At 37.7% G+C, this 15,481-nt stretch overlaps 1 protein-coding gene across 1 annotated transcript in view; it reads left to right on the forward strand.

Annotated features, from left to right (window-relative positions):
- Positions 1 to 2,363: 2,363 nt before the first annotated feature.
- clmpb (CXADR like membrane protein b) overlaps positions 2,364 to 15,481 on the forward strand; it is a 78,498-nt gene continuing 65,380 nt past the window's right edge. The window contains exon 1 of the mRNA XM_032590686.1: positions 2,364 to 2,847. Within this exon, the coding sequence (XP_032446577.1) occupies positions 2,817 to 2,847 (31 nt within the window). The 5' untranslated portion in view covers positions 2,364 to 2,816. The remainder of the gene's footprint in view (positions 2,848 to 15,481) is intronic.

Here is a 15,481-nt window from a genome sequence, read left to right on the forward strand (position 1 = left end):
TGCTGCTTCTTGCAACATCCAGAATTATGTTGTTTGTTGCACTCTCTGCCCATCATCGACTGCTTGCGTCAATATGCATGAGTCCGTTTACTACTGTCGACTGTCCGTTTACAGCCGATCATGAGAGGAGCGAGTATGCGTGCATGTCAGCTTGTGAATGTTTTTTTCCAAGCTATCTAGTTATTGAATGAAAAGGGGAAGAGCAAGCCTGGTGCTGGAGAGTGGGCCACTTGAGGGCTGAAAGAGAATGCGAGAAAGCAGACTACCCACAGGCGAGTTAAAATCCTTCTGTTATTTCTGTTGATTGTTGAGACAGAGAAGAGTGGAGGATTAATTTGTCTCCCGGCCCGAGAGCAGCCGTCGGAGCACAACCGTACTTCTCATTTCGCTGTTTGTTTACTCAACTTGGACCATGCTGCTCTTGTAAAACATCCCACCAAAAATCCTCTCAAGAGATAAATGCAGTGTGGCAGGTTTGAAAAGATTGATTGAATAATCCCAAGATTGAGAAGCTTGCGGACAAATTTAAAAAAGATATTAAGCAAATACAAACATGCCTTCTGGATCTAAACAGATTTTGAACCGGCTTTGATCACAGTCATGAATCATTGTAGCTTACAAAATATAAATAGAACAGAAATATGAGGTTTTGAACTCAACATGTGATTCAGTTCATGTTATCAGTTCATAAATGACATGTCATTTAGCAAGCGAAATGATGCTTTGGCTTGCTAAATGATGTCATTTAGCACAAGCTAACACTGAATGGCCTGTATACCACATTTTAACTCAATCATTTAAAAAAAAACAAACAAAAAAGAAACCCAACAATAAACAAAGCATGACGCATGTGCCAAAGGTTTGCCTACATCTGATCCGTTTGGCCAGGATTAAGGTGGGGCAACAATTATCATTTTATAATCAGATATTTGTGCAATGGTTAGAACAGGGGTAGGCAACTCCAGGCCTCGAGGGCCGGTCTCCTGTAACTTATAGATGCATCTCTACTTCAACACACCTGCGTCAAATAATGAGGTGATTAGCAGGACTCTGGAGAACTTGACTGCACTTAGGAGGTGATTCAGCTGTTGGATTCAAGTGTGTTGGACCAGGGAGACATCCAAGAGTTGCAGGACACCGGCCCTCGAGGACCAGGATTGCCCACCCCTGGGTTAGATACATGTTGATGCAACAAAAACACCTCTTCATGATAAAATTAAAAAAAGTTCCTGCAAAGTGTTTTCATAAAATCTGTTCATTAAAGGTCCACTATTATGCAAAATTTATTTTTTGTTCTTCCATTTGGGTATCTCCTGCTTCTAAAAACAGTCCAGGAGCAAAAAACATAACAAAACAAGCCTCCCCCCTCCCCCCACCCCCTAAAAATAACATCTCTTCAAATCTTCCCTGTAATAAACACCCTTCTAAAAGTGGTTTTGGATTCTGTAATTGCAGGCTAACTTAAGCTTCTGCTGTGGTTTCTGCAATGGCTTTCCCAAAGCCCTTCAAACCTATTAAAAATGTATGAACTATGTTTAAAAGCTGGGTCTGTGCCAGAAAACTAACCAGTTTAAATGAATTCTGCCTAAAGATGTCTAAAGTGTATTGATGACTACAATATATATCTGGTTGAGGTGTAACATAGAAATTTTAAATACATTTAAAATATAAGTGGAGTGTATACATATAGAAAATAGCTATCCATGCCTTTATGTATGATTTTGATCCAATCTAAAATTGTGTTCGCCCACTTCTTGTTTTTGAAATGCCTGAAAGTGTTTGTTATATAAATAGTCTAGAGTGGAAAAAAGAAGGGTGCAAATAACTGAAAACCACAAAATTCATAAGACATTTGTGCACATGATGCTTGAATATCTCCTGAATCCAGAAAACAAAATCTACAATAAATGTCATCAAGTTGCTATCTTCTGTGACATAAAATACATGGTTTTGGTCCCATGAACTTGTACTTGTGACAGTGCAATGACAATAAAGTTGAATTCTATTCTATTCTATGAAAATATACACATATTTACATATCCAGATCATATTGGGAAGGATTCTTTATTTACCATAACAGTGGCCACATAAATCAACTTGTCAGTTGTAGTGGTAATTCCTCACACTGGTAAACAAATCATTCTTGCTGCGTGACTGTGGCATGATTTTGTACTTATAAATCAAACCACGAATAGAATCAAATTGTATTTATTTTCAAGCATTTTTATTATTTTATTTTAATTTATTTAAAGCATGCATAAAACAACTACTCACACCCTCCCATAAAGCCTTTCAGTGTGTGTTGCAGGACGCTCTGGCTGCGTAAGAGAACTTCAGACTCTAGAGGTCTCCATCCTTCAGCATCCCCTCAGCAGCCACCTATTCGCCCTCTCCTCCTCTTTGGGTGCTTTGTGTAGCGCAGGAGGAGAAGAGGAGAGGCTGCCCGAGGAGGAGACAGAGGGGAACCCGAGACAAACGCGTCCCACGCCAGAACCACACAGCCGGTGGGCAACTTTGATTTTTGGACGCCGCGGATAGCCTGTGATGTACATGACAATGAAGAGAAAGAGCCACGTTTCCTCTTCTTTATCTACCCCTTCCTCTCCTTGGGAGGCTTAGATGCGTCAGGCGTGTGCAACATACTACTACGTCCTTGGACTGAGACGCTCAATGAAGATTTATTTCTCTGTGATTTCGCTGCTCAGCTCGCTGATGGTGCCGCCTCGCCGTGCTTGCGCTTAGGTCAGCCGAATGAATCCGAAGGCGGTCTGAGCGCATTGTTTCCTGCTCCGTTGCATTTGGGATTTCCAGCCGTGATGTCTGCAATCTTGCGCTCTTTGTTTCTCGGTAAGTCACTTTGTGTTTCTTTAAGAGACCAGACATTAAGCTAATTAGAAAGGAGCGCCTTCCTGTCACAATTCTCTCTGATGCAGTCTAAGTGGATTGACTGAGTACATATTTTATTCCAATCTTTTATTGTCTAAGGCGTCATAACAGCACATCTGACTGCTTCATTTCGGAATGATGTCAGAATATATTGCCTTGTAGTAGGCAATGGCACGTTATGTTTCAACGAAGCTGCCTGTCATATTTGTTGGAAAACATGAAAAAAAAGCAGAGGTCAGCTTTAATTTTCAGCGCAATTTGTTGCTCTTCTCTTAAGAGAATCTATTTAGTTGAGGCAAAAATTAAAGGGATAAAAGTTTGCTGGACCCCTCCTTTTAAGTCTGCTCCTCAGTATTATACACCCTGCATGTACTGACACATGTTCTTCAGAGGAAGGCCTGTTGTGAGTAATAAAAATCCCATTAGGGAATATTCTGAACTAATGTAAACAGATATATGCATGTATTTCCTACCTATTTTGCATAGTCATAGCTGTCAGGGTTATAACTCTGCAAATGGCCAAATTACTTATCAAATATTTAATTAAGGCTTCTGAATTTTATGGTAATAAACCACCAGCTGTTATTTACATTGCATGTCAAGAAATGAAAGGAAATGTAATGTTTCTTGCGCTGATAAGTTCTGGTGTAGAATGGTCCAGAGACATTTTCAGGTTTCCAACTAAATGAGGAATGTTCGATTCCACTGTGACTCCACTGTCTGGAAGTTTCTGTTGCAGTGCGAGCCAGAGTTTTAAAATGACTTCCAGTAAGTGGCGTTACACAGCACTCCTCACTGTTCCTCTAATACCTGCAGTGAAACCGAGAGGAAAAACTCCCAATTCCCCCGCGCCGGGTGGAATAGTCTTTGAATAAGAGTGGCCGACATAAAAAAAAAAAAAAGTTTAGAGCTCCTTGTGTCGTGGTTGAGAGTGTAGGAGTTCACAGCAGCAGCTTTTCACCTATGCTGGTCCTTTGGAGTTTGACTTTAAGGTTTTGTTGTATTTGCTAAAAATAATAGAGTGGAGAGGCTGAGCCCAATGTGCTTTTAGCTAAGGATTGTTAAAAGTTTGTTCTCTTTAGTTGCCGTTTCTGGTTGTGCCTGTGTGTTTTAGCCTTTCTCACCTTGCAAGGCCCATTTTTCCCTTCCCAGCTGCTTCGTGAGGGCCCACTTCTCCTTATGGGGCCCAAAGTCCAGGCCTCATAGGAACAAGTGCTGTTTTAGGGTTAGGGGTTAGGCTTATTACTAAGGTATGAATTGAGTTTAGGTTAGGTTTAGAGTTATGCATGTACTGATATTGGTTAGATTTAGGGCGATGGTCAGGGTTAAGCTATGGAAATGACTGAAAACAAATGGAAGTCAAAGTAAAGTCCCTGTGAAGATAAATAGATGTATTGTTTGTGTGTGTGTGTGTACAATACCAATATATAGCAAAGCTTCACATCCACTGTATGACCCTGGGGCAGAGTTATAAAACACTGAACAATACACACATTATGCAGACATAGATGTATGTATGCTGACCTGGAAAGGTTTAGATGCTCACCTGTTCCAACTCTATTTTGCATGTCGTTTGCTTTTTGCTTTTTGTCTTTCGTGATCTAATAATAGCAAATACATAGATGTATTTTTTGTAACAATGACATAAATATAATTAAGCCAGCAGTAGTACAACAAAGTCTTTTGGCACAAGATTTCACAGTATTAAAACACCAGGATTTTTGTCGTCAAAGTAGTTTGTGTTCAGTTACTGCTAGCAGGCCAACTGACTGCCTTGTCTGGGCTTGGAAAAAAATTATTTCAGATGCCCCCCCCCCAACACACACACACCCCACCCCCACCCACAAAATTCAGCATTAGCAAAAACTAATGTTATATTCACCACTCGATGACATGATATATTCTGCGTTTTATTTTCTCTTTTCTCCTCCCACCTTCTCCCTGCTCTTCCCTTCCCCTTGCTGTCCGATCCATAATGTTAAATTAAAATTTTTACAGTTGTTCATTAGGTAGATGGATCATAATTGGGAAATAAAAAAAAAGATCAAATACAGCCATAATCAGTAGATTTGAATATTGTTGACAAGTTCATTTATTTGAGCAACTCACTTGACTAAGTGAAGGTCTTTAAGCAATGTACATTGCATATAGACCGAAGTTTTTAAGGCTTTCTGTTAATTACAATGATCAGAATAGAATGTAGAATATTAGATCAGACCAAAGCAAAACAGTTTAATTCAGAAACGTGGGCTAAAAAAATGTTTAAAACCTGCTCTAAAGGCACTTTTACTGTTAAAACAAGCATCATCAGAATGTATATTCACATATAGCTGTTTATGGTATGGAAAATGCAGTTTTTTTATTACTATTTTTGCTTCCTGTGCAAAACTACATTATGGAACTATTGAAAGACGAATATAATTTATCATTGAATGTCCTGTGGCAGCCAGTTGGAGGTTGCTCATACAAAACGGCACCTATGTCTACAAACCCTTCCCTTGGAGCTGTAGTCCCCAGTCCAGCTTCCGCCTCTCAGAGCTCCCCTTCCCCGCGACTCCTTCCATCATTATAGCAATTGACACACCTGGTGGAATTGCATGTCTGTTGAGCTGATTATACAAACTACTTCACAGACCATGTTCCTAAGAACAGTTGTAAATGGGATAGTGAATTGTGAATGATTGATCCTCATGAAGAGACAGATGCCAATTTCAAGACATCAAATTGCAAAGTCAAATTTCTTTTAGGTTATGTTTTATATATAGCATTTTTATGATAACTAATTGTAACAGGGTTATTTGATTGTCCTTTGGGACTATACACCTGTAATTTGCATTACATCACCCTTTCAAACTGTTGCTGTGTCTGATTAAATAAATTTTAACCCATGCTTAAGAAAATTGTGATTACTAAGGCTGAGATAGAAAAACAATTATTCATGATGTGCTGCAGGAAATGGCCATAAAGTAAAACTATATATGAAATAATTACTAATAATTTATTCCATCCATCCATTTTCTTTACACCCTTATCCCATTGGGGTCAGGAGGTGCACTGGTGCCTATCTGCAGCTGTCAATAACTTATTGTTAATTTATTTTATGCATGCAACTTCAATTTTAGAAAAATGTTCCCATGTATTAATAACTTTTGGACTTCTTGATTTATTAATTTGTGTCACTTTTGGCTTTCCACTTAGGCTACAGTGGTCCAATCATTTGAATTATGCTACTTCTTGTGTGACATGTTTAGATTTGAGCTTTAAATTCCAAATCTTCCTTTGAGTATTGGAGGTTCTAGTTAAGTGTGCAGGTGCCGTGGTAAGGGGGGAGCACTTAGTAACATCCATGTAGAGCTAGTTACAAAACAGCCTGGCCATTAATGTTTACCAGCCTCCAAACATCACCTGTTGGACCTATTCTAATTATAATTTCTACCGGCAAAGGTGCAGAATACGTCTCTGACAGAAACTGCTGAGTTTGTTAGCGACATTAGAGCAGAGGACACAGAGATAAGATGGGTACAGTTCTAGTGATGGAGTAGCTGCCTGACCCTGAGCAAAAGAACAAGGATGTGTTTTTTTCCTGTTTCTGCCTGTGGTGTATGGAGCATTTTATACTTTAATAGATTGACTTAATGAACTCAAAGTCAGAAGTCTTGTCAGTGGCAAAGTCTTTTTATTTCCTTTGGAATGAAGAAAAAACTACTACAAGGATAAGTAGGAAGAAAAAATAGAGTTTTATGTCATTTAAATATCAAACCTTCATTTTTCTTTACAACATGTTTATTTTGAACATTTTTACAAATTTCCAACCATTTGAATGACATTATTTTTGTTGCACTGTGTAAAATGAAAACATGACTGAGAAACAGACAGGTTGATATTGATATGTAAACACCTCAAGGCTAAATGATTTTTTTATTTAGACATAACAGAGACTGGTCAACAATATAGTCCAGACTTATACGAATGCTTAGAAACTACATTTCTAATCTTTTGAATATTTGCTCTGCTTGAGGAAACAAACAAGAAGAAAACATGGGGTTATTTAAGAATATGACTCAAATCTGGCTCTATTTTTCATAAACCCAAAATCATGTATTGACTTGTTTCAAAGTAACCTGAATTTACAGCCAGTATTTTCAAGTAAAGTCCCAACATTACTTATTAAATTAGACTGGAGTTGCATTTTTGTAGCTAATAATAGAATTCCTGCTTCCTTAAAATAACCACACGCATGTGCCTTGAGTATTAATAGAGCTGTTGTTGCCACGGTGAGGCTTTTTCCCTCCCTGCATACTTTTCAGATTGAATGTTGTCAATTTTATTTAGCTAATTACTATAATTTGCCTGATTGTTCTCCCCAACAAAATCACAAAAAGGAAACATGTCTTCCGAAAGCTTTGCCAAATGAGAACAATGACTAAGTAAAAAAAAAAAAAAAAAGAGCCAAAAACGTGGTTATCACATTACAAAAGAATCAATATTGTTTAATACTGCCTTTTCTTTATATTTAGCTTTGGCTTTGCCCATCCTGAGACATCCTTAAATTAATATCTGGTGGAGATGTAATATCCAGTGTTCACATTACAGATAAGTAGCACAATTAATTGCCACAGAGAGTTCTTCTGCTCCCTTCGGTAACTCTGCCCAGACAAAGTAAGAAGCAGAACAAGGTCAAATAAAGTAACTCTTTCTCTCTCTTACAGAGCTGTGCATTTGGAGATTTGGCCAGGTAAAGACGAGTGATTGATTGCTCCGCTGGGCAGAATGAAGGAATTTTAAAGTGACTATCCGGGGCACAATAACATAGTCCGAGGCCCCAGACAGAAATGTAATTGGAAAGCGTGAGCACCTCTTATAGGAGATCAAAACCTTTACACTCGGAGTGCAATAAGGGTCTTAGCCCCACTTGATGCTGATCGGTGTATGTTCGCATGCATAATTGAATAACAGTGGGAAGATGGCCGTGCGCATAAACACGTAAGCTAGCGTTACATGTAGATAAAGAGAGCAGTGGCTCCGAACAGAAATTCTGTCCCCATTCTATATTTAGCATGTCTGGCGGGGCAGGCAGAGGATCTCTGAAATGTGAAGATGACAGGAGCCTCCTGAGCCAGAGGTTATGAAGTGACATCTTGATGTGCTTGTGCCTGAATCACACTCCCACACACACAGTCAGCCAGAGACTTTTGACATTCCAACCCAGAGACTTTTCTGATATTTGACGTTTAGTTACGATGCATTCAGGCTTGCTTTTGATCTTGGTTTTGACTTACATTATTCTTCCGCATTGTCAGTTGGCATCCCCTATGTATATTTCCAACTTTGAAAGTATTGTGCGTGGAGTATACGGCAGGAGTTTGACAGCTGTGTTGATGGTATTTGTCTTGTGCATTCACATTGTAAGAACAGACTTTCAATGTCACCTCCAAACCTCTGTAATGTTCAGCTTATCAATATGGTACACTACAATAAAGTTGTGTTCAAAATAATAGCAGTGTGTTTAAAAATGTGAGATATAGCCACATTCATTTTCATACACCAAAATGCTTTGGTAACATTTACCATTCATAACCAAATCAAAATGTTAAGAAAAAGTGAGGGGGGAATTGAATATTGCTAAAAATATGGCTATTTGCATTTTCTTTACAAAGTCATACATTTAGTGTATAGATAAAAATGTGCTTAAAGATTTTGAAGTTGCATGAAGTCAAACAATAGTTCTTTCAGCCAAGTGCCATTTGACATTTCATATTTCCTCTGCAATTCTTGATTGTGTCTCTGAAGTAGTATTTTGATGTTACCTCATAAGTTATTGATTGCATTAAGATTTGGGGATTAGCCTGGCTGCTCCATACTATTTATGTTTTTGGTCTGGAACCACAATGCGGCTGACTAAGTAATGTTTTTGGAGTTATTGTCTTGTTCAGTCAGCCATTTTGCAACACATCTCTTAAACAACATAAGGCCATAACCTTTTCAAGTACTTTACTGGATTCAAATTGATCCTTGATTCCTGGAATGTGATAAACAGTGATAAATATCGTGCCTTCTCCACCATGCTTGACATTATACCTTGACTTCAGGTCAGTGTTTTGGGTTTGTCCTACGAATATCTTCAGTTCATAAATGTTATGTCTCTTTAGACAGATCACTGTGATCTTTACCACTTAATAAAATACAAAAAAAAAAGACTAGACCTTTTGGGATTTTCTTGGCATTAGCTTGTACTTGCATAGCGTTCTTCTAATTGTTACATTGGTAGACCTTATTTGATCACCCTGTAGCTGTCTATTGACTGACTCTTTAAAATGTATTGTAAATATATTCTTTGAACCATTCCAATAGTTTTTAGTTTTCTTCAAAATCTTCATGGTTTTAGAGAGAAAGGGAAGGTGTACATTAAATGGCCCAACACCACGTATCAAACCCAGGACAACCATGCTGACGACTATAGCCTCCTCACATTGACCCCATGCTCTTCCAATTTAGCCACCATGCACCCAGCCACCCACTTTTTTAATACACCGCTCTCATTTAATGATTCAGCAACACATAATCGACTGCATGCACGTTATGATTGTTGGATTCGTTGTTTTTCTATTACTCTACAACACCTCTGACAAATTATTTGCCATGTAAAAATCTAATTTCAAGTACATATTATAGATTCACTATGCATTTAACATATCTTAAACATAAGATATCTTAACATCCTGACTCATATCCCTGTCTGTCTGGCATTTACATTTTAGGATATGGAATAAAACAAGAAAAGCAAATATTTAGCTCACATTTCTCCACATAGTAATGTGACTTTCCTTCCAACCTTTCAATGTCAATTGTTACTCATGCAGCATATAGCGTAAACAGATTTCCATGCAGAAACGATTGTGTAAGTCAAAGCAAAAAGTGTTCATTCTGAATGGCTCTGCAAAGGCAGAGCAACATGGAATATGAAACGTCAAACACTCGGTGACAGAGCAGACCTCTCAGATGAGTGCAATGATTCAACCAATGTTAAAACAAATGGCAAATATCATTAGTAAACACCATTTTACCCACCAACCACTTTTCCTACTGATGCATATGGATTTTGAATTACAACTTGTTTGCCTAAATATGGAGCTATCCTCTTTTTTTTTTTTTTCCATTCCTGAGAGATGTGTCTTCGAATGTGACGCTTTAAGACACGGGCTTTCTACGCCACCACAGTGAAATGATTGTTGCACTTTAAATTGAAAATGTTTGCAGGTATAAAAAAATCTTCATGCACTAAGAGCTTTTATTCCTTGAAGCAGTAATCAGTGTTAAGTTGTCTTTTGTTTTACATTAAGATATTGGTTCTGCAGAAGGGATTATTGCTGACTGGTTGATTAAAAATGGCCAATCAGTCTCTTCATTATAGCCAGACATTTCTCTGCATAGGCCTTTTGTCTTTTGCGTCTTGTAAAACTCAAGACACATGCCTTAACAGAGCTGGGTTTGTAAAGTGCCTTTGACCTGCGGACCCCTCCCCCTTCAATCCTTCTCGAAGGAAAATTATTGCCAGATTTTTTTTGGAATGTATTAACAGGAACTGCTTTTTTCACTTTACTGCTAATCTTTGACAGATGTGCTGGGGAGGCTCACATTCACATTAACTGGAGCCACATGTGCAGCCTGCTGATGACATAGCTCCACACAAGTATGCTGCATTGTCCAACAGTATTAGAAACAATAAAAGGCAGTTCTTGTACAATAATTGTTATTCTTCACAATAATTTGTACCTGGGATGATCAAGATTCTCATTGATTTAAAGATGATGAGAACACCATCTAATTCAGCAGCCTCTTTGTTGACAGAAACAGTTGTTGCAATGTTTTCAGAATACATTTTTATTCATAAACATCTATAGTTTAATAACTCATTTGGTTTAGATGCTCCTCTCTAACAACTTATAAAATCCTCCAACTCTGCACTTCTCTCAAAGCAATATTTCTTTCTGTGAACTGAACCATGATGAGGCTTTTTTATGGGCTGCTATCTTGTTGATACTTCAGAAGTGCTTTAGCTGCATTTTTTGACACACAAGGTAGTAGTGATCTACAGCTCCTTCATGCATGGTGCAGAGTTTTAACCTCCAATATGATCCACATGGAAAAACATTTTCAGGGCTTTTCATCTGGAGGCTTGATTTCAAGTGACTAAACCTAAAATGCCTGCTGTTGCTATAGTTTGATTTCACTTTAGTTTAAATCTTTTTCCTCTATTCCCTCTCTTCACAGTGATAAAGATAAATATTTGACATTACTGCATGCTGTCCACAATATGTGCTTCACATTATTTGAGCAGTTTACATTAGGGAAGAGTAAGGATTTACCTCTTTTCTTTTCTTTGTGTTCACTGCCTGTGTTTATTTTTAGCAGTTGTTTAGTGCTTTAATTGGACATGGACTGCAAATGCAAGAGTTTGCTGTGGAATATAATTAGATCTAAAGATGCTCTGCCAGAACAATGAAAGCAGGGAATAACCATTTTGCAGGTTTGCCACATTTATTTTTACCATCTCTTGCTTTTAATTTTTAATTGCTTTTAGACAAAATAGTCAATAGTAATAGATACATGAGTTTAATCAGAGAAAATTGATGCTTTAGAAGAGACATTGAAATGATTTGGAAGCCTTAACATTTATTCTTGTCATTTTGATGAGGTTGATTATGATTTACTATATTATAAAAGAGCCGCAAGAGAGCAACCACAATATGATTCTAATTTATAATTGTATATTAGCTTATAACTGTTTTATAACTCATTGACTGCACTCAATTTGAACCAGACATAAACTGAAAGTTAATCATGGTTACGTTTGTATGCTTTTGTAATGAATCAGTGGATGGAAAATGTTTGTGCCACTATGTGCCAAGCCTGATTTTTGCTACTGGATTTAGTTCCATCTTGATGAATTTAACTTGTAGCAACCCACTGTTCAACATCATAAAAATGTTTTTTTTTTTCTTTTTGGATTTGTCTTATGGAGGTGATCTTGTGATATTAAAACATTCTAAGAAACATCTTAGTATTTCTTACTGTTTCTCACAAACCAAACATCCAAGTACAGACAACGCACTTTATTTTTGCTAAATTTGCAGAAGTCTTGATCCACTTTGAAATTATGGTTGCATTTTGGGTACTCGGGAGGGAAACACTGTGATCACAGACAGGATGAGAATGATTTGTAAGCGACTATTAAAAAATATTCCAATTTATTGTGGTTTGCTCCTCACACTTCTTGTCATCAATAGTTTAGTTAACCTTTATGAGGACACTGGTGTCCTCATGGACCCACTGGATAACATGTAAGTGTTTTATAGGTGACAGTAAAGGGGTTAATATATAAAATATTAATCAAACTTGAATTATTTCCACTGCTTAAAAATACTTTACACAATATGTACAATTTGGTAAACTGTTATTCTGAAAACCCTAAAAAAGGAATCAAGGTTAAATGCTAGTGTGTGATTCCCAGCTTCATTAGAGTGAGAATGTAATATGAGAAATCTTGATAATAAAATGCCATCAAAGTGAAGTGCTATCCAGTTACTGTCAGCATGCAACTTTAATTAGTAGAATTAATGCAAGCTATTACTGTGAGACCTGGATATGAACAAATGTGTTTCCGTTTGCCTGGCACTCATCTACTTCAACTGTCTTTGAGAAAAATATGCAGAGTGGAACCTCTGATATAAATTCAATTTGTACTTTCTGAAGCTTCTTAAATTTATCAGTCAATCTACAACCCAACCCTGATCTACGGTCACAAGCTCATAGTAGTGACTGAAAGAACAAGCATGTGGATACAAATGACTGAAATAAGCTGAATTTGGAATAATTACATGATAATTAGAGAAGTCAAATATGCAAAGAAGTCTCTAATTGCTACAGACTCTTTAAAACATATTTGATTTGTGAAACCTTGCACAAACAACAAAGTCTGGGTTATTGTTAAAATCTGCCTCTGTCTCATTCTCATTAACTTAATAGCATGTGCCATCTCATCGCATAAGCTGAATGTTTCATTAAGCCTCTAGTCATGTTGTATTACATAAAAATAGCTTCAGTCATTGTTCCAAAACTATACATGCCAAACTTAATTTTTGCTGAAAGTAACTGTAACGAATAATGGTGCTGGAGCAATTACAATTTTCCCCTTTCTAAGAAAATATTAAATGATTTGCTCCTTGTAAGCATTAGTTCTGGATTTTAATCAAGTGCTAGGATCACTTTATGCAATTAGTGAGTAAATCAGGAAGCGAACAAAACGGAGATAAATGCTGATGTCTGTGGCGGAGAAAGAAATAGTCTTGCATGGACTCATCCCACTCGATGTCCATCTTAATTCTCTGCAGATATTGGCAGGACACAAAACAGAATTTAATGGTGAGTGCAAATATGATTAAAATTCAGACACCTTGTAAAAACACCATTTAAAATGATTTGTTTATCAGGGGAGAGGTTGAGATACTATCATCTTTTGAGCCCCCAGCCCTGCTTTGGTGCTTTCAAGTGCTTTCTGCCTCAGTGAAAACTGGCAGCGCAGAGTACAGCTGCCGTGTTTTTCTTCTCTAAGCAGAACATGCTTTTGATCAATGTTCTCTGTCTCTGAAAGCAGGGATATCTCCTGTTTTCTATGCAGCTGTGCAATCCAACTGTGTCTGAAAATAAACAGCTAAAATAGCAAAATTCCTGTGACTAAGATGCAGGCTGGGATAGTGTATGCATCAGTGACACAGAGACAAAATAAACTGCTATTATTGATTAACAATTTATAGCTAATTAGAGGCATAGTCATGACCCCATTGCGTTAAGGAAGAGGTCAAGCCTTCCACTCAGCTGCAAGCAGGGTAACATGACTGGTTGCTTTAAACTTTAATTGAACATAAAAGATGTCTTTATTGTTAGAGAAAGCATATTTCTGCCTGCTTTTTAGTGTCAAATCCTACAAGCTGCCTGTTAATAATTGATCCTTTCTTAGCAGTTCTTTAGCACTTTAATTGGTCGTTTTAGTGTACCTGTCAGACCCCTGCTTCTGCAATGCCTCATCTCACACAGTGATTATTGACTATTATGTTCAGAATTCAGCTTGGACAATCTGTTTTCTTCCTCTGAGATTGGTATCAGCAAGAAAATAAAGCTCACAGCTTGACTAGCATTGACAAAGCATGAAAAAATAATTGAAAACAGAAGACATTTTTCTTCTCCTCCAACCATTTGTTGAAGAAAAAATGTACTTTTTTCACTCCATAATTCCATCTGGAGGATTGACTAAATATGAATAAAAGCAGCCTGTGCTGCAGCAAGCAATAGCTGGCTTGGTATTGTTGTCCTCTCCTATTTCTTCCCCATTTTTCCCTTGCAGGAGCTGTTGGAATGAACAGGAGGAAATGTTCCTCATCTTTCCATTTAGACGCCCGCTGCTCCATTCAATTTGAAGCAGTCTATTAGCTCAGCAAGCAGACCACTCCATTAGGTGTTTTGAACCCTCACACTCCTTTGTCTCACTCCATTTCCTCGTTTGCTCACCATACTTTCCTAAACCAGTTGAGGCTTTAATCAACATAGGCTCCAGTCGTCCCTTGAACATCCATCCTTTGTCATAAAGGTGCGTGACACAGACTGTTCTTGGTCATCATAGAGCAGCCAGGAAAGATCTCCAAATGGATGGTGTGTCCAATGAAGGGAATTTGGTATCCATTTATTACACTGCTGGTTGACAAAATGGTTATCTAAGACTATCTGAAGGAAGATCTGTTCCATTCTTAAAGGATAGCTAGTACCTGCACTAAACAATCCAATTGGGGGTCTTCATATAGTACAGACCTAGAGTAGCAGAATATGATGGTGGAGATCAACAAGTAGTGGGCCAAGTCTGAAGTGAACTTGGAACATTTTAAAACAATTCCTCTCTCAAAAGGACTCTGCTTTGTTTACAGTTGAGACTGATTCACAGAGAAGGTGAAGACTTTTTACATGCAGCTACATGGTGGCAGGTCACCAATGATCTTCCAGTGTGAATATAAAAATGTGGGAATGGGACATATTAAGTTTTTCCAGTCACCGTCACTATCTGACTTGAATATCAAGAGGTGTAAAAAGATAAGTCGTAGTCGTTTAAGTGAACACTATTTAAATTGTTTGACAGAATTTCTCTTTTACCAGGCAGTTACTTTGAAACTGTAGATCTTCCAAACGGCAGACCCCCCGATTCAAAAAATCTCAACATAGATCTTTTGAATAGACTTTAACTATGAACTTTTACCACATTTATAGTCATTTTAACATGAAGCCTGGCAAGAGCTGCAGCCTTCCTGTTGTTGCAGAAAAGGTGACCAGAGGAGAATTTGTGATGGTTAAGCCTGAAAAAATATTCTCCAAGCGTACTGAGGAACATCTCCATGGTTTTCTCTAAATACAGAGAAAATGAGACGGGACAAAGATTTTTATTCACACTGAACTTTTTCCTTGCAGGTTCTTTATGTCTATGGAGAGATGGAAAACTGCTTGTGCAATATTTTCAGTGAAGACAAAGAGGATACAGAATATGAAACTATAT

This window comes from Xiphophorus hellerii, chromosome 18 (assembly GCF_003331165.1).
Source record: "Xiphophorus hellerii strain 12219 chromosome 18, Xiphophorus_hellerii-4.1, whole genome shotgun sequence".
Classification (NCBI taxonomy): domain Eukaryota; kingdom Metazoa; phylum Chordata; class Actinopteri; order Cyprinodontiformes; family Poeciliidae; genus Xiphophorus; species Xiphophorus hellerii.